General features: G+C 38.8%; 1 protein-coding gene across 1 annotated transcript in view; it reads left to right on the forward strand.

The window, feature by feature from the left end:
• The window catches only part of LOC126355226 (protein bric-a-brac 1-like), a 208,681-nt gene that overhangs the window by 110,930 nt on the left and 74,517 nt on the right, over positions 1-23,234 (forward strand). Inside the window, exon 5 of the mRNA XM_050005485.1 lies at positions 17,974-18,181. Within this exon, the coding sequence (XP_049861442.1) occupies positions 17,974-18,181 (208 nt within the window). The remainder of the gene's footprint in view (positions 1-17,973; positions 18,182-23,234) is intronic.

Raw genomic sequence — 23,234 nt, forward strand, 5'->3', positions numbered from 1 at the left:
TACCGTATTTACTCGAATCTAAGCCACACTCGAATCTAACACGCACCTGAAAAATGAGACTCGAAATCAAGGGGGGAAAAAATGCATTCTTTGATAATGATCAACAAGAAACAAATAATAGAATGCGTATGGTAGAAGATGTTCTGAACGAGAGTTTAGCGAAAATTTTTCTCCATTTGAACATCTTTGCAGACGCCTCTTTAGTACATTACATTCTGCACAGAAATTAGAGTCATCTTAGACTTAAAAATCTAGTCAATTGCTGTACTTCATTTCTGACTGTGTCACTATTAGGCACAAGAATAATACGAATATAAACATGACATGATATGTATATTCTTCCACGTTTGCTGTTGTCTCACTCTAGTTTCATAGTTTATTAGGCAGACAGGTTTTAAATGAGATAGCAGCAAACACGAAAGAATACATGGAAAAATGTTTATATTCGTATTATTCTTATGGTGATGAGAATATTGCATGTGATCCACAATTCATAAAAGTTCCTATTAGCAACCGTCTCTTCTCACAGGTAAGAAAAAATTCAGAACATAGAGTTGGCCATATTGACAAACATCCCAAACAGTCTTGCCAGTCGGATTTTCGTAGTACATTGAAATGCTGCTAAATTCAAAGATGAACAATACTTAATTTGTATGTACTTCGTTGGATAATGTATGAAAATGCAGTGGTCGAAACTCGGGGCAGAGAAAAAAGCTCGTCTTCCACCTTTTTTTAAACAAAATTATTTACTGACCCAGAGGTTTTAGCGCCAGTATTTATCTTTGTGCCTGCAAAGCATGCCCGTGTAGCACTACCAATATTTGACGGCAGAAGATAGTTGTGGCGGTACCTACCAACATTTTTCAGAACTTCCGCTTACTTTGCGCTCAATTCGAAGCCGCAGGCAGTTTTTTGGATTATAAAAACCAGAAAAAAAGTGCGGCTTAGATTCTAGTAAATACGGTATTTATTTATAAATCAACAATAGAATTTAAGTTATGAAATAACTACTGATTTCACCCTATGACAAAGTATTAACTAGGAGTGGTTGAAATAAATTTTAAAATCAATTACGTACATAAAACTAAGCACAAAATTAGATCTGCTGTTACATTCTTTAAAAACAATAGCCAACCTTTCTCTTTGATGAAAATGCAGTTTATACTTATGTATATTAGTGGTAATTAGTTAGAAGTGAAGAAATGAATTTTAGGGAGACAGATTGCAAAACAAGAGGGGAAGTCAAACTACCCCAGCTTGCTTTGTCACAAGTCCTGTACCTGTAGTACTGGTACAAAAGATACCTCAAGTACAGTTATCCTCTCCTGTGAACCCTGTCTCCTCTATAGAAAGTATGGGATCTGTCATTACTTGTTCACTTGCCTGTTAGTGGTGTTTTGATGTTAGGCCTATACTGTATCCATCAAAAGAGTAAACCTGATGTCCGCATTACACAATGTATTTTCTGCATTTACTTGAATCTGATTGGGTTTCATTTCATGTAGAGCGGAAGCCAAGCTATGTCTAGTACAGTCAAGTACAATCATAAGAATACATTTTATGTTGTGTTAACATGCACGTAGACTGAGTGGTGATGCATAGGGACACATTTTATTCTATGTTAACATTCACATAGACTGAGCGCTGATGCGGGATAACAGCTTTACCAGTGCATTTAATTGGATGCACTGGTCAGCCACCTGGTCGAACTAACCTGCAATGATGTGAGTAGTTGCATTTTAGATGTAAAATGAGACAAGCAGAGAAACAATATGGCTTTGAATGTCATTTAATTTTTAAAAGAGAATGAAATACTATTCAGCAAAACTCCACCAGTACCGCACGATTCCTATGTGACCTAAGAGAGAGGGTAAAATGCTTCTATTATCACCTAACATATCTTCCAATTACAAACAGGAGTGATGAAAATTCCTACCTTAACTTTTCTGAGTAAGCTATGTGTGATGCAAAAGCACGCTACAGGGATTTCACTGTATTGCTCAATTCTGAAGCCACTGTAGGTATTAATTACAATCAGTCGTCTGATAATTTCTTAGCTTCTCCCTTATCTGAATCTGAGAAATACATTTCAGTTCTGGAACTGTCATCTGCTACGTTGATAATGAGTTGATCAACAACAGAATCCACAAAGCCAACCAGGCTCCGCATTTCCTCCTGTTCTTTTATGATGTGCTGTTCTATATCCCACCAGCATTTGGCAGTGGCATATGAAAAAGCTGCATGTGTTAGTTCCAGTACATTTGGCAGCTTAACAGTCTTGTTATTTCTCATAATAAATTGCTTAACTTGGCTCCATATCAAATCTATTGTGTTTATGTTGTGATGGTACAGTGACAAATGTGAAAATATACATTTGTATGATGTGCTCGATGCGGCAAAAATGATTGTTTTTTGTGTTTCTATGACATTTACCACTCTGATTCGTATGAGACTACATCTGTGGTATAAAACAATGGACATAGTCCAAATAAAAAGTATTTGGTTTTTCATTTTTTTCCCTGAAAAATTAAATTGTTTTCTTAATTTAAGCAATCTTTATTGACAATATGAGATGTAGTTATTTCAAATTGAATGAAAAAAAGAATAAATAAATAAAGATCACCAAGACCAGGGCGAGACTTAAACCAGCAATTCCACTAAACATCCAATGTCTACTTGTATCTCAACTGTATCAAATACAGTCCCTTAGAAAACTTCAGAGCCGATTTTTTTCTGTATGGTTGTAAAAAACATGAAGAACAACTATTTCTCGGCACTCTTTAATTGTTTTCCATATGTGTGTTTCATTATGGAGAGGAAGCAACCTCCGCCATTGTCATACTGCATATTTTAACAGCACAACAATCAAAGCACAAAAGTAGAAAGACTGTGACTGTAAATGATTTTTGAAATAAAAAACTACATAGTCAAAATGCTTGATTAAGAAAAATGTTGTTGGCTATTAATACATTAGAATATCTTAAAGTTTCATTTAATGTAACTGAGCGATAAGATATCTAATACATGAGTAGGACCTACTTCCAAGAGCGTAACAATATCACTGTACGTGTGCTTCAGATTCTGACCAATCATCATACTACTTGGTGTCAAGAGGAGACAAATGCAAAAGGATAGGATTCTGCTAATTGTTGGCAGTTTAAACATACGGCAAATTATGATACCCCTTTGGTAAATGGCAACAAGGAACAGGACAGGACATCAGGTGCACTGTGTGTGCATCTGGAAGCCGCATTCAATATGTTGAAGAGCCTATTCCAGCACCCATTGAAGAAACCGGGTGCAAGCTACTGTAGATTGTGGCGCACATTGGAGCAAATGATGCCTGTCACCTAGGCTTGAACGTTGTACTTTGTTCATTCCCCTGATTGGCAGAGAAGGTTGAGAGGACTGGCCTTGTGCAAGGAGTTTCAATGCAGCTTACAGTTTGTCCTCGGAACTTATCATGACCCCTCAGCTCTGAATTGAGTGAAAGGACTGCTCAGAGAGTTTGAAAGTCCCGTTACAAGCTAGGCTGCGATTTTCTGGACTTGCGGTGTAGGGTTGAGAGCTGTAGGGTGCCCCAAATGGGTACATCAGAGGCTCTAGCCAGTTAGCTGACTGTGTGTGGGATGCCCACAAGGTGTTTTTAGCTGTAGGAAACCCAGAAGTATCGGTGTTAGTTCAAAATAAATGCCTCCCACAGGTGAGAGTTTCAAAATCCTAGTGGTTAACTGCTGAAGAATTCACAACAAAATACCAGAGTTAGAGGCACTTCTGAAAAGCGTGTGAAATTATTTGGGCCAGACCCAGTATCAGTGGTGGGCATGAGATGGTAATTGGATCCTTCTCTTGCCCATCAAACCCATTTCCTGATGTAACCTAAAGCATTTGAGAAAACCTCAATTCACTTGTATGTAAGTGCCCCAACCATACTGTAATCATTGGCAGAGACTTTAATCATCCAACAATCAATTGGGAAAACTACAGTTTTGTTAGTGGTGGGCATGATGAGACATCTTGTGAAACAATACTAAATGTCTTCTCCTAAAGTAGCTAGAACAGATAGTTCAGAACACTATTCATGATGGAAATATAGTGGGTCTTAGGTGGAGAGGCATTGTCAGATGTAAAAGTAACGTCAGGTATTCCCCAGGGAAGTGTTCCAAATGATGCCACTATCTATAATGAAGTACTGCCTGAAAGAAGCTGCATAAATATTCAGTCAGATCATTACAAGATTTCAAATTACTGCTAAGACCAGCAACTTGCTTTAAATGTTCAGTAATGTAAAATTGTACACTTCACAAAATGAAATCACATAGTATCTATCATATCACAATAATATCAGTGAGTCGCAGTTGGAATCGGCCAACTCGTACAAATACTTAGATGTAGCACTTTGTGTGTGGGGGGGGGGGGGGGGGGGGTATGAAATGGAATAATCAAATATCCCCAGTCGTGATTAAAGCAGGTGGTAGACTTCGGTTTATTGGTACTATGCTAGGGGAACGCAATTAGTCTACAAATGAGACTGCTTACAAAGCACTTGGGCAATCCATTCTAGAACATTGCTAACATGTGTGTGACCCATGCCAGATAGGTCTAACAGGAGATTTTGAACATTCACAGAGGAGGGCAGCACAAATACTTGCAGGTTTGTTTCATTCATGGGAGAGTGTTAAAGAGAAGCTGAAGAAACCTAACTGGCATACTCTTGAAGATAGATGTAAACTATCCCAAGAAAGTCCACTAACAAAGTTTCAAGAGCCAGCTTTAAATGGTGATCCAAGGAATAAACTACAAATATAGCTCACATAGGGATCATCAGGATGAGATTAGAAAAATTAGTGCATTCACGGAATCATTTAAACAATATTCTTGCCACACTCCATATGTGAATGGAATGGGAAGAAATCCAGTAACTGGCACAATGGGACGTGCCCTCTGTCATGCATTTCATGGTGGTTTGTAGAGTATAGATATAGATGTAGTAAAATGAAAAATCTAACTAAAATTCGAAAAATTTGTTCTTCACATCTGAGAAATACAAACACACCAACACATTATGCTGCAAATATTATGTTGAAGTAAAGTTTTGGGGACGGTCATGCTTGGGTAGTGCAGAGACAGAGCACTTTCCCAGGGAAAGCAAAGGTCCCAAGTGCAAGTCTCAGTTCGGCACAGAGTTTTAATATTCTAGGAAGTTTCATATCGGCACACACTGCCCTGCAGAGTGAAAATTTCAGTCTGGAAACATTATGTTGCACCTTGATAAAATATAAACACAATAACACCTGCCAATACTAAATCCCTAGAAACCTCTCTTGCACCTGGTTCCCTGCTTTGAATAGATGTATTGCACTGCATGTGAAACAGAGAGAACAAGAAGCCAACAGCAGAAACATTCTTGTACAAAGACACACAGAGCATAGATGTTGCACCTAATAACTGATTAAAAGGTTCTCATCAGTAAATGATGGGCTTGAATTCTGTAAACTGACACGTTCTCTTATACTACGGAAACACATCTCAACAAGAAATCTTTTTAACTCTGCTCTAAAAGCCATTTCCCTCTGCAACCTCTTCATGTATTTAGCATCGCATTCTAAAGAATGACACCAGAGTAGCCCACATGTCCTTGAGTATGAGGTGTTTTTGCTTGCTTTATATGGAAGGTCCCACAGCTGTGAGTGTTTTAGCTATGGTAATCATTGCTGGTTTGCAGGTCTCCAAGATTAGCTCTTTCATCAGCACACACTTGTGTGCTCATAGGAAGAGTATTATAAGTGTACACAATTTCTTAAATAGGAGCTTGCAGTTAATCCTTATAGAGAGATGTGACAAAATTCAAATAGCTTTGTCTGTAGTCCATAGTTTTATCCCAAAAAAACTATTGCATGAGAGCCATGAGAGACCAGAAGTAACCAAAGTAAGCCATTGTAACAATATTGTGAAAAGGAAAGTTGCTACTCTCCATATAGCAGAGATGCTGAGTTGCAGATAGGCCCAACAAAAAGACAAAGTATTCTATTTGAGCACTTACTGAAGAGCATACTTTAGAAATGATTCCCATAGAAAAACTTGCAGAACTGAGTCCCTGAAATGGTTTTGTCATGTAGTCTTTCCATTGTGTGTTATTCAACATACATCACTAAACATTTTCTGCATTGTACCCTTTCTAACTCATTTCTACACAGTACCAGATGGAGATCTTGGTTTCGATTTATTTTTAAAATTGAGTATAATAAATTAAACATCAACCTGTTGCCATTGAACCATGAATGCAAGGACTTGAGGACTTGATAGATTGTTGTAGGCAGAGACTCCTTAACGTTGCCCAATATTACGCTAGTCCCACCTGTGAACAGCAAGGTTTCTGAGGCTTGTATGACTTTTTTATATATATATAAATAAAATGAGAAGGAAAGTTGCCATTCACCATATAGCGGAAATGCTGAGACACTGTTGATATATATATATATATATATATATATATATATATATATATATATATATATATATATATATATATATATATTAAAAACAAAGATTCCAAGACTTACCAAGCGGGAAAGCGCCGGCAGACAGGCACATGAACAAAACACACAAACACACACACAGAATTACGAGCTTTCGCAACTGGCAGTTGCTTCGTCAGGAAAGAGGGAAGGAGAGGGAAAAATGAAAGGATGTGGGTTTTAAGAGAGAGGGTAAGGAGTCATTCCAATCCCGGGAGCGGAAAGACTTCCCTTAGGGAAAGACTTCCCCTAAGGGAAGTCTTTCCGCTCCCGGGATTGGAATGACTCCTTACCCTCTCTCTTAAAACCCACATCCTTTCATTTTTCCCTCTCCTTCCCTCTTTCCTGACGAAGCAACTGCCAGTTGCGAAAGCTCGTAATTCTGTGTGTGTGTTTGTGTGTTTTGTTCATGTGCCTGTCTGCCGGCGCTTTCCCGCTTGGTAAGTCTTGGAATCTTTGTTTTTAATATATTTTTCCCATGTGGAAGTTTCTTTCTGTTTTATTTATATATATATAAAGAAACTTCCACATGGGAAATATATATTAAAAACAAAGATTCCAAGACTTACCAAGCGGGAAAGCGCCGGCAGACAGGCACATGAACAAAACACACAAACACACACACAGAATTACTAGCTTTCGCAACCGATGGTTTCTTCTTCAGGAAGGAGAGGGAAAGACGAAAGGATGTGGGTTTTAAGGGAGAGGGTAAGGAGTCATTCCAATCCCGGGAGCGGAAAGACTTCCCTTAGGGGAAAAAAAGGACAGGTGTACACTCGCACACACACACATATCCATCCGCACATACACAGACACAAGCAGACATATTTAAAGGCAAAGATTAAGGGCAGAGATGTCAGTCGAGGCGGAAGTACAGAGGCAAAGAAGTTGTTGAAAGACAGGTGAGGTATGAGTGGCGGCAACTTGAAATTAGTGGAGGTTGAGGCCTGGCGGATATCGAGAAGAGAGGATATACTGAAGGGCGAGTTCCCATCTCCGGAGTTCGGATAGGTTGGTGTTGGTGGGAAGTATCCAGATAACTCGGACGGTGTAACACTGTGCCAAGATGTGCTGGCCGTGCATCAAGGCACGTTTAGCCACAGGGCGATCCTCATTACCAACAAACACTGTCTGCCTGTGTCCATTCATGCGAATGGACAGTTTGTTGCTGGTCATTCCCACATAGAAAGCGTCACAGTGCAGGCAGGTCAGTTGGTAAATCACGTGGGTGCTTTCACACGTGGCTCTCCCTTTGATCGTGTACACCTTCCGGGTTACAGGACTGGAGTAGGTGGTGGTGGGAGGGTGCATAGGACAGGTTTTACACTGGGGGCGGTTGCAAGGGTAGGAGCCAGAGGGTAGGGAAGGTGGTTTGGGGATTTCATAGGGATGAACCAAGAGGTTACGAAGGTTAGGTGGACGGCGGAAAGATTCCTGATGTCCAGGCGGAGCTTCAAGGAATCCTCAGAACCTTAGGCCCCCTACAAAACCTTTCACCTGACTCCATCAAACTCCTCACCCCACCGACACCTCGCACTCCTACCTTCTACCTACTTCCTAAAATTCACAAACCCAAACATCCTGGCCGCCCCATTGTAGCTGGTTACCAAGCCCCCACAGAACGTATCTCTGCCTACGTAGATCAACACCTTCAACCCATTACATGCAGTCTCCCATCCTTCATCAAAGACACCAACCACTTTCTCGAACGCCTGGAATCCGTACCCAGTCTGTTACCCCCGGAAACCATCCTTGTAACCATTGATGCCACTTCCCTATACACGAATATCCCGCACGCCTTTAAATATGTCTGCTTGTGTCTGTGTATGTGCGGATGGATATGTGTGTGTGTGCGAGTGTACACCTGTCCTTTTTTCCCCTAAGGGAAGTCTTTCCGCTCCCGGGATTGGAATGACTCCTTACCCTCTCCCTTAAAACCCACATCCTTTCGTCTTTCCCTCTCCTTCCTGAAGAAGCAACCATCAGTTGCGAAAGCTAGTAATTCTGTTTGTGTGTTTTGTTCATGTGCCTGTCTGCCGGCGCTTTCCCGCTTGGTAAGTCTTGGAATCTTTATTTTTAATATATATATATATATATATATATATATATATATATATATATATATATATATATATATATATATATATATATATATATAAGAAACAGGAGCCGGCCATCACACTGCCCTGTGGTAAACACATTTTGACTTTTTTTTGCATATAATATCAACTCTTTCACAGCTACAGGCATACGTGTATTCCGGGCAGATAGAATACTCAGATGGCTATTAGCATTCATCTACACCTGACAGGCAGGAAGGCCCAGCCGCTAATAGCAAAGATGTACTCATGGGCATAGGAGCAGGTAAACACGCACAACATAATGGTGACTCACTTTTGTCTGTCTTACAATGTTCCTGCCAATGCTGTTTATTATCTGCTGATTTCTGTAATGTTGGAAAGTCACACAGGTTTCACATGCTCCTGGTTCCTTTTTGCTTATGAGTCAACTGGTAGGTGCAGTCTGTCTACAGAAGACAAAAGAAATAATCCTATATAATCTGAAGGGCATGAATTATCATAATGAACTGATGTATGAAATGTTACAAAAGGAGTTCCGTGTATACAGGAATGTGCAATTAGCCTACAGGGGCCATAGTATGCAGCAGTCGTCGGGCTGTGTCAGCTGTCTGCCAGCCGGGCGCACAGTACGATAGTGCAGAGCCTGCATGCATATCTGAAGGAAAAGGCACTGCAATGGCTACAGCCATTGTGAAATATATGAAATGTATTCACGGTTGTGAATATAGACAGCCATTAGCTATTTAATGAAATGACGACAATGAAAATTTGTGCTGGACTGGGACTTTAACCCAGATTTCCCACTTAATGCGAACAGTTGCCTTACCATTAGGCTGTCAGAGTATGTTTCAAGATCAGACCCAAATTTCCATATGTTGTCAGCCATGTGACATACATATATGTCTTCAGGGACTTTCCATCATACATCTAAACAACATAGGCACTGCAGTTTAAAATTTATTCTCGAAAACAAGGCGAACAACTTTCAATTACAATGTCCCACCTCTGTACAGAAATATAAATAATGGGCATAAGGGGTGCAGGTTGTAGACACCCCGACGACATATGGAAGTTTGGGTCATGTCATGAAGCGTCCTTGGATATCATAATGATAATGCAGCCATTCGTAAGTGGGAAATCCAGGTTCGATTCCCTGTCCGGTACAAATTTTTGTTGTTTTAATTCCATTACACAGCTGATGGTTCTCTGTTTTCAGAACTGTGAATATCTTTCAGGCATTCAATATGTTTCCCCCCACTAGCTGTCGAGACAAGCAGGATGCTCAGACCTTGCAGCCATGAAAGGGTTAATTTGAGTTTACGATTAGAATAAGCGGAAGTGAATTCCACAACCTGTGAGCCATTTTGCAAATATGATTGAAACCATTTGTTTTCTATCCTTTGTACCCTCATTGCTCCCATCTTACCTAAAAGAATTTTGCTATTAACACTATGAAAATTTTTAGAAACATGCAAGTTAACTCGTACAACGTTATTGTTGTCACCTGTGATTCTAATTATTTCATCTGTATAATCTGTTATTGCTGTTTCTGTACTTGTATTTGTTCAAAAACCATGCTGATTACTATTAATTAATGTGTGTAAGTATAAGTACCTGGTGACAGACATCTAGAGGAGTCGGGTACTTTGCTGGATATCAGTGTTATTCGTGCACAGTATTTCAAGAAGTTGACAAGGTCCGGTATTTATACCTACAGCCTTCCCCCTCCATGGTTAGTGCCAGGCATTCTGCAGTCAGCATGTGCTAGCAGTGTCTTTAAGTGTTCCCTCTTCCCTATCTGCACCCTGGCATTCTGTTTTTGGTCTGTTGTGGTCCCAGGTGCTCAATCCGAGGTCCGCTCCTGTTGGAAACATTCTTAAGCCCTCATTCTTCGGTCCAGTGCACCAGGCCGAGCACTCGTGTTTCATCTTTGGTCCAATGCACCCATATGTGTGCTGGCGTTCAGTTTTGATCTGGTATGGTTCTAAGTGTTCCGTCTGTGGTCCACTCCAGCTGGAAGCATTCTGCAAAGTTTTGTGTTTAGTCTAGCACATCTGGTGTTGTGTCTGTGGTGTGTTCCCTTTGTCTAAATCCTCAGTTACTCTTTTTGTGTTGTTGTGGTGCTGCCTTTGTTGTGTTTTCAGCAACTCCAGTGTGTGATCCCAGGCTCTACTGGGTTGGTATCCAGCATCTCAAGCACCTTCATTTCATCATTGTTTGTAGAAGGGCTGAGTACCAGACAGTGCTCGGCAATGGCTGATGTAGTTGCCTGGATTTACTTAGGTGTTTTCCTAATGTTTATTACGTCGGATGTCCACTGTCCTTGTTGTTCAGCCAATGTATGACTTTCCCTTTGGCTAGGTATATTATAAATTCCTGGGTTTCATAGTATCAGGTCACCTTTCACGTTTTACCAGTACTCTTATTTTGGTAGGTGGACAGAACAGACAGAAATAGACGTGCATAGGGCAGTCAAAGTCTTTGACTCATCCAGCTTTTTGTGTATATCATATGGCTGGTTAAAGGGCCTTCTGGATCTGTTTGGCTGTATCTCCATTCTCGCAGGACACTAATCGTAGATGCTTTATTTCTACTGCCAGATTACTTCAGTAAAACAAGGTGTGTACCCTGTGAACCAATGCTTCAGAACTGCACTCGTCTGCATTGGGTTGTGACAGCTGCTGGCTTGCAGCTATAAACCAGTGTATATAGGTTTGCAACACACATTGTGACCCAATGGCCCATCCACTCTTCTTCTCACAAGTGCATCCAGAAACAGCAAATGACCATCCCTTTCCAGTTCCATGGTGAACTTAATATTTGGGTGGTGTAAGTTAAAATGTTCCAGAAACTCATTGAGCCTCTTGCCACATTGAGACCAGATCACAAAGGTATCTTTCAAATGCCTGAAGAAGCTTGTAGGTTTGTATCTAGCAGTCTCTAATGCCTGCCCTTGGTTACACTTTCTGTCTGTTCATAATGTTGGCCCCATGCAGAAAATAAGTTGTAGTTAGTATATGCCTGAACAGGTCCAATAGAGCATCATCAGATTTTTGCAGTTAGTTCAAATGAGTCTTTCAGTGGCACCCTAGTGAGCAGGAATAACATTGGAACTGACCATTGTATCAGATTTTGTGATATGTAGTTGCTTGAGATGTTGCAAGAAGTCCTCAGAATGGTGGGTGTGATGAATACACTTTCCCACATATAGGAACAGCAGTTTCTTCAAGGACTTTTCTGTTGGTTACAGTGATGCACCAGTGTTGCTGACAACTGGGCACTGTGGCACAAAGAGAGTGTACCATATGTGGATTACTAAACAAAGAACTACTGGGAAATCTGAAATATGACCTGAAACTACAAATCCCAGGAGTTTATAATATACCCTGCCAGTGTGGCGTGTTGTATAGCTGCCAAACAACTATAGATGGCAGTCGAATTTAGACTTGTTCTTTGCATCTACATCTCTTATCTTATGACAGCCAATGAGTGTTTAGTAGTGTCCTGAGCACTCTACTGTGAATATCATAGTCAGTACAAGTATAAAATGTGATTGCAGCAAGTCGTTTGCTGAATTTCTATTCCATTTGTTGTGAGTTGTCATCACTGATGGTGGTGGTATGTGACAAATTCTACATAATGAAGGGACAGACATAATTTACACAATGAATGCTTTTTTTTTTTTTTTTTTTTTTTTTTTAGCACAGAGCACGTGTATGCACGTACTGTGACTGTCACTTCAAACCTGCAACTGTGTAGTTCCTGTCCAAGCCTTAACCTTTGCGGGTCGCCATTCTTCTTTAATCGGACTGTAGGATAGTGGACATCCAATTCAGTGAACATCTGGGGCATACCCAACTAAAACAGGAAACGAAATCAGCCATAGCTGAGCACTGTCTAGTAATCAGTTATTCTGTGAACCAATGAAAAGAACTGTCCAGCACAGATCCCCAGATACTGGGGCAGTGTTGCAAGAGAATCTATAGATGTAAAGGTGACACAAACCCCCAAGAATACACACACTGAGTACCAACCTCAGTAGAGCCTGAGATCCCGCACTTGAGTTGTTGAAAACACAACAGCGGTAGCAGGAGAACTCCATGAAAAGATGAACTGAAGGTGTATACATGGTGAACGTACTCAGACATAGCACCAGGCATGATAGATTGAAGATGGAACTTCACAGGACACATCTCTGGTAGCAGATCACAGAGGGATCACATAGAACCACACTGTATGGACAACAGAATGCCAGTACACACACACGTTCACCACTCAATGAGCAGTCTCAGGTAGCATCTGATAAAGGTAATATGTTATGTTGTCAAAATATAGTTTATGAATGATGCTGTTATCTGGCAGAATACTTGACACCTCAAGATGTCAACAGATTGCTGGAAAATTCGGAGGAATTGCTTGGTGATTCATTGTTTTGTTAATCTCTAGTACTGTGAGGAGTGATATGGTAGCTAATTTTCAACTTATACCTATTACCACTCTTGAGTAAGGGTATTACTTTCAAAATTAATCTGTGAGGGAACAGTCCCTCAGTGTATGATAAGCTAGCAGTATGAGCCAAAGGCTTTGCAATTTGTGAAACTGTAAGAGCTATATGTGATGCTAGTACTTCATCTATACCTGCTGACAATTTTCATTTGAGGCTTTCAATCACCTTTAATACTTAACCCTCACTAGCTGTAGTTAATCCATGTTGTGTGCAGGTATTTTTACCTTGATTTTTGAAATTCAAGGTGTATTTGAGAAATGTTTATAAAGTAATTATTTATGTAATTTGGCAAGTATTTTTGTCAGTATTACTGTTATCAGCATTTGTGCAATTTCCTGTTCTTCATGTCTCTTCCCTTTTTACAATTTGCCACACAGAATTAGATTTATTGTCCAACAGTCATGTCACGGTGTCATTTCTAAGTAGGTTTGCCTTAGCACTTCCCTTTTGTTATATTTTCTTAAAAGTCTTAACATATTCTATAAACTGAGAAATGGCGATCTTTTCATTTGGGGTCTAAGCCTGTTGAGAGTCCTGTGGGAAATGTTACTGCATGACTGCATTCTAGGTCCTTTGTGAATGGACTCTTGTCACTTTCTTCAAAAAGCTCTCTTCAAAGTTAGTCGTGAACACTGAAGATAAAGCATTGTTAGTACCTAATTGTGAAAGCACTTCTGACCATGATTCATTGTGCAGACTGTTTATAAAACTGGCAAAGATTTCTGCAGAGAAATTTCCTCAGTAAGAAATATAGTAAGGAAAACTATTTCAGAATGTAACTATTTTAGGAATAACTGTGTGGTCTCTTCTATAAGAAAGATATAAATCCCTTTCTTTCCCAGATATAGAAGGATTTGTAAGGATGTGGGCATTATGATGAGATAGCACAAAATTAATATTAATAATTTATTTCTCTGTGATGCCCATATTTGGTGATAGGTTGTTTATAAGACATTCCATATTACATGTTACTCTTTTGGGCCTATTTAGAAGAGGAAACATATTGAAGCTGTGCAGAACATTAAGAAATAGCTCCTTGGATGCAGATTCATTCACAAGGTTTCTATTGAAGTTCCCATAGACCATTATCGTGGCCTTCTTAGTAAATGAATAACGTCCAGAACAGCCGATAATTTATTGATGAAAATGTCTGTGTCCCCAGTAGGTGATGCAAACTCAGTGTAGGAATATCAATACTGTAAATAAAAAAGATTGATTGCTACTTTATTACTTTATACAGCTTCCCATGCAATTAAGCAGTGGTAGCTTCAATGCTTTTCAATACTCAGTATTTCTGCCTCGTACCTCCTTTTATGTTCAACATTAGGTTTAATAAAAATGCAACTCCTCAACTTTTGACAGCATTTCTCAGAACTGACTAGCCAGTTTAAAATAAGTAACTAATTCAAAATCCCTGGACTAGTGTTTCATAATACATGTACAGCCAGTATTGTCATTGTTAACTGTAACTCTCTAGTTCAAAAGATTTATTTCTCAAACTCTGTTTGTTACAGTTTAAAACATGAAAACCTTTAATGTAGATACAGGTAATAGCTGTACATACACTTTTCTGTGTCATATCTGATCCAATCATTGAGTACTAAAGGTATTCTAAGCCTTGTAGGTATTTTACGTGGCTGCATTCTAATGTTCTCCACAGCTGCTATAGATGAGGCTTCTGCTCCTGGTGTTGGATCTCCAACTGCAGCTCAGGCTCCTCTGTTTTGCTGGTGTAGGGTCGTCTGATGTAAATGATCTGGCCTCTGATTGTCATAGGTGACCCATGCTATGCCATGGGTGACCTGACCTTAGCTGCTGTGGCTGCCATAACTGTAGTTCAGTTGGCTGATGATTGGGAAGTTCGCATGTATGTCGCCTTGACCTTCATACATGATTTCATGACAGTGAGAATTTCAATTATCATTGCCTTTTTACCCTTTTTTTCTTATGAGCAGATGTTGCCGCAGGGGAGTGTCGTAGGACCTTGCTATTCACAATATACATAAATGGCCTTGTGGATGACATTGGAAGTTTACTGAGGCTTTTTGCGGATGATGCTGTGGTATATCGAAAGGTTGTAATAATGGAAAATTGTTCTTAAATGCAGGAGGATCTGGAGCGAATTGACGCATGGTGCAGGGAATGGCAATTGAATCTAAATGTAAACAAGTGTGATGTGATGTGCTGTGAATACATAGAAAGAAAGATCCCTTATCATTTAGCTACAATATAGCAGGTCAGCAACTGGAAGCAGTTAATTCCATAAATTATCTGGGGTACGCATTAGGAGTGATTTAAAATGGAATGATCATATTAAGTTGATAGTCTGTAAAGCAGATGCCAGACTGAGATTCATTGGAAGAATCCTGAGGAAATGCAATCCGAAAACAAAGGAAGTAGGTTACAGTACGCTTGTTCACTCACTGCTTGAATACTGCTCAGCAGTGTGGGATCCGCACCAGATAGGGTTGATAGAAGAGATAGAGAAGATCCAACGGAGAGCAGCACGCTTTGTTACAGGATCATTTAGTAATCTCAAAAGCATTACGGAGATGATAGATAAACTCCAGTGGAAGACTCTGCAGGAGAGACGCTCAGTAGCTCGGTACGGGCTTTTGTTGACATTTGCACATTTGCTCTCTTTCCTATACGCACTGTTGACACCTCCAATTCACACACAGTCACTACCCATATTTAATATCATCTTACGGCATTTCAGTACTTCCTTGAGACGGGCTCTAGGATTGGTGACCCATAACATCATTGCCTTAATTTCTGCTACTTCCCTTCCAAGATTGTAATGTAGCATAGCAATGTGGTGCAATGTTTTGATCATGTTTGTCTGCTGTACTTGTGTACAGGACAGCTTTAGTGCATAACACATATTACTGCATTATCTAACAAGATTGATATAACTAAGTCAGATTGAAATTCATCATTGCCTTAATTCATCATTGCCTTAATCATTGCCTTAATTTCTGCTACTTCCCTTCCAAGATTGTAATGTAGCATAGCAATGTGGTGCAATGTTTTGATCGTGTTTGTCTGCTGTACTTGTGTACAGAACAGCTTTAGTGCATAACACATATTACTGCATTATCTAACAAGATTGATATAACTAAGTCAGATTGAAATTCATCATTGCCTTAATTCATCATTGCCTTAATCATTGCCTTAATTTCTGCTACTTCCCTTCCAAGATTGTAATGTAGCATAGCAATGTGGTGCAATGTTTTGATCGTGTTTGTCTGCTGTACTTGTGTACAGAACAGCTTTAGTGCATAACACATATTACTGCATTATCTAACAAGATTGATATAACTAAGTCAGATTGAAATTCATTTGCCTCTGATGCTTCGAATCTATTAATGGCCCTTGACTTGAATTTCGGATCGCTATACTGCAGTCAGAATGTTTTTGTCCTACACTACTGTCATTCAGTACAAATTCGTGTTTCCCATTTCTGTCGCAAAATGTATTTAATAGCTCTTCAGTGTCCAAAATCTACTTTTCGCTAATGAGAGTACTTTTTGTGGGTTCTTCACATTTTCGAAAAATTTGGTGATGGCTGTTACTCTTCAATTATAATGCGTGAAATGACAGCAACATGTTTTATTTAATTAATATGCTAAATGTGCCCACCTGTGCAACACAGAATATAGTCTTACCTTTTAAATACATTTTTATGGCACGGAATGCCCTTTATTAGCACACAGTTGTGGATTTCAGCAGAGCAAGTACTATTACATATAAGTGTGACACCATCTTGCCAAAGATTGTATATTTTATGTATTGCTGCAGCTTCATAGAAATGCTACCACCTTGACAGTTTCAGATGCTAAATGTTTTGTGATTACTTAAAAATATTTCATATCCCTGTAAAAATCTTTCATATTTACTGTGATTTTTCACTGAATGGGAAAACAATTGGTGTTACTTAAATATACATACTTTTATAGTGAAGTAAATAAAATAGAAAGAAACTTCCACATGGGAAAAATATATTAAAAACAAAGATTCCAAGACTTACCAAGCGGGAAAGCGCCGGCAGACAGGCACATGAACAAAACACACAAACACACACACAGAATTACTAGCTTTCGCAACCGATGGTTGCTTCTTCAGGAAGGAGAGGGAAAGACGAAAGGATGTGGGTTTTAAGGGCGAGGGTAAGGAGTCATTCCAATCCCGGGAGCGGAAAGACTTCCCTTAGGGGAAAAAAAGGACAGGTGTACACTCGCGCACACACACACATATATCCATCCGCACATACACAGACACAAGCAGACATATGTCTGCAGAAATATGTCTGCTTGTGTCTGTGTATGTGCGGATGGATATGTGTGTGTGTGTGTGTGTGTGTGTGTGTGTGTGTGTGTGTGTGTGCGAGTGTACACCTGTCCTTTTTTTCCCCTAAGGGAAGTCTTTCCGCTCCCGGGATTGGAATGACTCCTTACCCTCTCCCTTAAAACCCACATCCTTTCGTCTTTCCCTCTCCTTCCTGAAGAAGCAACCATCGGTTGCGAAAGCTAGTAATTCTGTGTGTGTGTTTGTGTGTTTTGTTCATGTACTTTTATAGTGATATGCTTTTGACATACCAGTTTACTTTAATTGTTATTGGCATGTGTTTCAAACTATTTATAGCTATAAATTTATATCCACAATCAGTCTATTTGCCTACATTTTCATCACAGTCACAAAAAAATAAGCATTGAAAATCACTGCAAACCCAAAAATAAAGAAAGTACTGTTGCTGAAAATGCTAATTATGGTAGCATAAAGTGGACTACCATTCACAGTGTCAATGAATTTGAAATGTATGAGCTAGATTTTCCTGATATTATTTTTATAGTTGTTACCTCTCCAGATGATGCACAGTAATGCACCTACTCCTGTGATGACACCACACGGAATGCAGCCACAGCCAACGCAACAGATGGTTATGGATGGTACACCACACAGCTCTGGAAGTGGTCCAACAGATGTTGATATCCCTCCAGAGGCCCAGCCACCTGCCCCTTCTGCAACTCTTGTGGAGAATATGGATATGCATGAGTGCACAGCTCATGACCGAGGTACACTGTTTGCATTTATGATTAAATGCAATGTTTGTCGTAACTTAAGGAACAAAACAATATCAGCATGTGCAATGAAAACAATGTCAAATTTCACTTGAAATTATATTCTTGAGAAAACAATATTTTACACTCTTGAACATGGAAAAGGCCTGTAGAAAACTATACAGTGAGGTTGTATTTGAGCCCAACTATGGAAGATGATAGAAATGTGTGCCTCATAATAGTTTGCAAGCAATTAGGAATAGCTTGCACGTTGTCTCTATCAATTGTCCTCAGAAAGAACAATCCCAGGCAGACACCGACAGAAAATGTCCTACACAGTCATTTGGGATAATCCCCAAGGACCTTGCTATTCATTAAATATTATGCTCCTCATGACTAAATGGATTCTGTGTAAATTAACATTGTCACATTATGGAATTATTTCTCTTTTTTTATTTATAGGTGCTGTCCGAAACAATAATTTAAAAGTAATCTTTTCCCACAAAGCAGCCAAGTTATACAGGGCATAAAGAACTAGTACATCTCAGTTTCCTCTAGACTATTGCACATAAATAAAATCACTACCTAGGGAATTGATATTCATTTGTGAAGAAACGACTAACACATTTTCCATAGTTCTTTGTAAATGCCACCTACTCCTTTCAAGTGAGGATACCACTGATTGGTAAGAGTGTAAGACCATCTTCACAAAGTTTAGTATGTACAGATTGTATCATGTGCAAACTAATGGAGACCCATACGGAAGTTTAAATCATTGGCAGGCAGTGTTAGTCACTGTGTTTTCTGCTGTAATTCTGTGCAGTATTTTACATTAATTATATCAATCAAAAGATAAATGTTGAACAATCCTACATTCTCTAGTCTGCTTTCAGTCTTCCATTTGTACTTCATCAGGAATATTGTTGTTGCATATTTCAGCTTCATTAGTTCCCTAACAATGTCTTCATTAAGGCTGGAGGAGGATGTGATTGGAAATAATATGCTTACTGTGGTATTTGGATTGATCTATGTTAACATTATTTTATGTAAGGGTCATTGTATTAGTTTACTTTTTCACCAAATCTTTTTCCTTTGCATTATTTTATTTTTGTTCCTTAACTTATGGCAGACATGATATTTGTGAAATGTTTGTCGTTTTTTTATTCATTAAACTATGGGTGCAGTTGAATACACAAGCTATTTCACTCATGTTTCTGTTTCAGGTTTTGGATTAACAATTTTGTGGTAATTGAAAATTATTGCTAATTCAAGACTAAAGGAAATTCTGTTGCTGAAAATATAAATTGTGGGAATGTGAAGTGGGCCATCACTCAGCTGACAGATACATCTTAGATGTGGCCAGCTAATACATATCTAAAGGTATTTTGTTCTTATCAGGTAGGGAGGATTCTCAGATAGCAAAGGAGTGACTAGTCCCCAAATGCATTCGCACCAAACAATAGTTAATGTGATATGGAAAATATGGAAAGAGGTGGTGTGTGTAATCAGGCTTTTGAAGGAGACAAGATTATAATAAATGACAGTTTGAGAGTACCATGATTTTAAAAATGAATAAATAAAGAACTACATTAAAAATGTGCGTGGACTGGGATACGAAACAGAACACTCGCTGTTCATGGTAAATGCTCTTGCAGGCTTGCAACCTTTCTTCACTGCTTAAGTTCTGTCAATATCTCTCTCCAATACTTTCAGAACTTGCAAATAGCTTTCACGCATACCTTCCTGGAGTGTCATTCCTGGAAGAAAACATATTATGGAGCTGATGGTTCAGTCAGTAAGAGTATTGCCCATGAAAGTTAGGAGACAAGGTTTGAGTCCAAGATTCGAGACTCAGTTTTAATCTATTATAAAATTTCACAACAATGTGGGTGCCACTGCAGGGTGAAACATTCATTTGTGGAAGCAACACCTAAGCAATGACTGTGTCATTTTCTCCAGGGTACGTGAAGTGTGTAATGTAGTACGGAGCTGATGATGGAATCAATGCTGTGAAGTCATACATGTTTCATGCCTTGATAGAACAGTCAAAAAGTGCATTGCTCAGGAAAGGCAAATATCTGTGTCCAAGTCATGGTCATGTACAGTGTGTTACATTATCAGGAAGTTCTTCAAAAATGCACACTCCACTGCAGAGTGAAAGATACATGCTAAAATTGGCAAGATCTACAGTCTGTGTGAGCCCTCTGATTGTTTTGTGATTGTGACCAAATTGTATAATTTATCTTCAAACCATTGAATTGTTAGCAGTGATCTATCAGTAGTGATTGCATGTGGGAAACCAAAGAAATTTTGCCAGGACCTGACACCTCGAAGATGATGGAGTAGATAATAACTGTGACAATCTTAGTTATTACCAATAAATAACAGAGTCAGTAGTAAGCTGGGGAAGCTGTGGTAATCTTTAAAAAGATCCATGAAGAATTGATTATCAAAATAGCTGGGCTTTAACATACTAGTTAAAAAGAAATACCTTATCACCCACATTTGTTACAATTATTGTTAATAATCTTAGATGTTACTTCCTTTGATTTTGAAAGGGCAAAATGTGGGTCGTGTTGAAATTTAAATATACAGCAAAAACAGTGCAAATGAAAAGAACCAAAAAGTCAAAAGTAAATGAAAACAAAAGTAGTCCATTAGTAGAGGTAAGAGCTTAAGGACTTGGGGTGTTGTACAGCACAAAGTGTGTTGACTAACAGAACAGAAGATTTCATTATTGACCTATATATTTGGCAACTCATCTTCTGTAATGTCTTTAAAACAATGATTTGGAATGCTTTGTGTTACAATGAATGCCAGGTTGCTCTGTAGCTCCATTAGACAGTTATCTATCCGGGTTTGTACATCAAAGAAAGTACCGCCTCCATTTGGACCACAAATAGTGAATCACTATGGTATTGAAACCCACCTCGACAACCACTTTCGCTTTACAATCACTCTTATTCTTTGAGAAAATCTGCAGTAAAAATAATCTGATTTGGAAATTCTGCCTTTTGTGCTGTCTTCACTATGTTACCATTTACTGCTGTACATTGAAGGAGCTTCTGTCTTGTCCTGACAGTGCCAAAAGGCACACCTCACAATTTGAGATCAGTTTAGCTGTTCTGTGTTAGCTTGTGACGAGAGTTGTGCTATTAGTATATTACAATGCAGATTAAGCTGACTGGTGTGTTTTAACCATTCTACACAAGTGATACTGTTTCTTCTCAAGTAGCTCACAAATCCGGAATGATGTTCAAATGACCATAATCAACATGCTTCGTTTTATAAACCTTTGCTAACATAACTATTGTGTACAACTTCATACAAAGTGGCAAACTGTGGTACTGTCACCACAAGATTACTGTAGTATTTCCCTTTGGCAATAAATAGTAATACCCTGATGATAATCTGGCTGTGATATAAATAATTGTGCTGTGCATAAATGTGATTTTCTTACTAACCTTTCTTTATAAATGCAGTAACAAAGAGTAAGACATTCAAAAGATTACTGTCTGAGATGCCAGCCAGCGTGAGATTGGTTCTGATCTGAGATTGGTTCTGATCTGATCGCGCATGTTAAAAATATATAAAAGAATACACCATTGATGCTGGAACTTAGGTAATCCCAACTCATTATTTGTCATGTACAAAGGAGTTTTGAGATGAGTCAGTGATTTCCCACACTTACCCCACCTCCCCCAGCTTAATTTGAATTACTTTGGGACACTGTTGTGCCCCACAGTGAGAGTAGTTGAATAACAACAGATAAAAAGTTAACCAACATTTTTCCCCAAAAAATGGCTAACTACACTCATTTACTGGTTTATGAATAAAATCTCGTTATCAATTCATAAGGAACATTCAAAGGAAACAGCAAGCTAAGAGTTTGTGCCAGTTTCCTGTGAAGGAGATCTGGTCTTCGGTTTTTATATTGCTGTGTTTATGCCACTTTTCCATAAAGAAGATCAGAATGAACATCTGGTCATTATATTGCTGTGTAAAAAATGTTCCTGGAAGATTAAAACTGTGTACTGGACTGGGACTCGAACCCAGGATTGAGAGTCGTCGTCAGGTAGCTCAGTTGATAGAGTACTTGGGCGTGAAAGGCAGAGGTCTTAGGTTCAAATACTGGTCCAATTGACAGTTTTAATCTGCCAGAACATTTCATATCAGTGCCTAGTGCAAAGTGAAAGTCATTCTGGATTGGCTTTTGATATTTACAGTCATTATTTATAATCATAATCTGGCTTGCAGAGACTGATTTCTTTTTACATTATTCCATCACCAGCCAAACAGTGACTATGTTGAACATTTCTGCTTATTGTATATGGAAATAATAGTGCATAAAATAAAGCCATGTTATTGTTAAGGAATAACTGCAATATTTGAGGTATTATTTAGAAAATGCAATGCATGTACAGAACTGGCTGATGAGTTACAAAAGAGTTTCCATAGCTTTTTAGTAGAGCCAGTGTGAGGGCAAGTGATTCTCTGTAACATCAAGTGAATGATCTGTCACTACAGATGTAGGACTTGAAAACAGATCTATGTGGAAATAACAAGACATAAAATACTTCAGTTTGTTGGTTTGGGTTGTGTGAAACATTATCAATCAAAAATAGCATGATAGTTGATTGATTGTACATACAAACACTTTGCTCTGCAAAGTTAATTAAGTCAAAGAAGAGATGGATGACCTCTGTTAGATTTTATTTTCAGTCAATAGAAATTATTAAAAATTTAATCTTGATACAGAGGTACAACTGACAGGCATATCTAGTATTTCCTAAATGGAGGTGGTATTTGAAAACTAAATATGCAGCGTTTATATGTGTTTGCTGGCCACATTACAGCTCCATCTGTTGGGTGAGTGATGACCTGATACTTTTTCCCAATTTTTCGAGATAAAATTAAATTAGAAATTAACATAATACGCCAGTATTCACATCATGCCCATGACACCTGGTTAGATATGATAATTTTGTCTCCTTCCAAATCCAGTATGCATGTGTTTCAAAAATAACAAAAAATTAAAAGATCTGGTTGAATATCTAGTTTCTGGAAT

The sequence above is a fragment of the Schistocerca gregaria genome, chromosome 3, assembly GCF_023897955.1.
Source record: "Schistocerca gregaria isolate iqSchGreg1 chromosome 3, iqSchGreg1.2, whole genome shotgun sequence".
In the NCBI taxonomy this organism is placed as follows: Eukaryota; Metazoa; Arthropoda; class Insecta; order Orthoptera; family Acrididae; genus Schistocerca; species Schistocerca gregaria.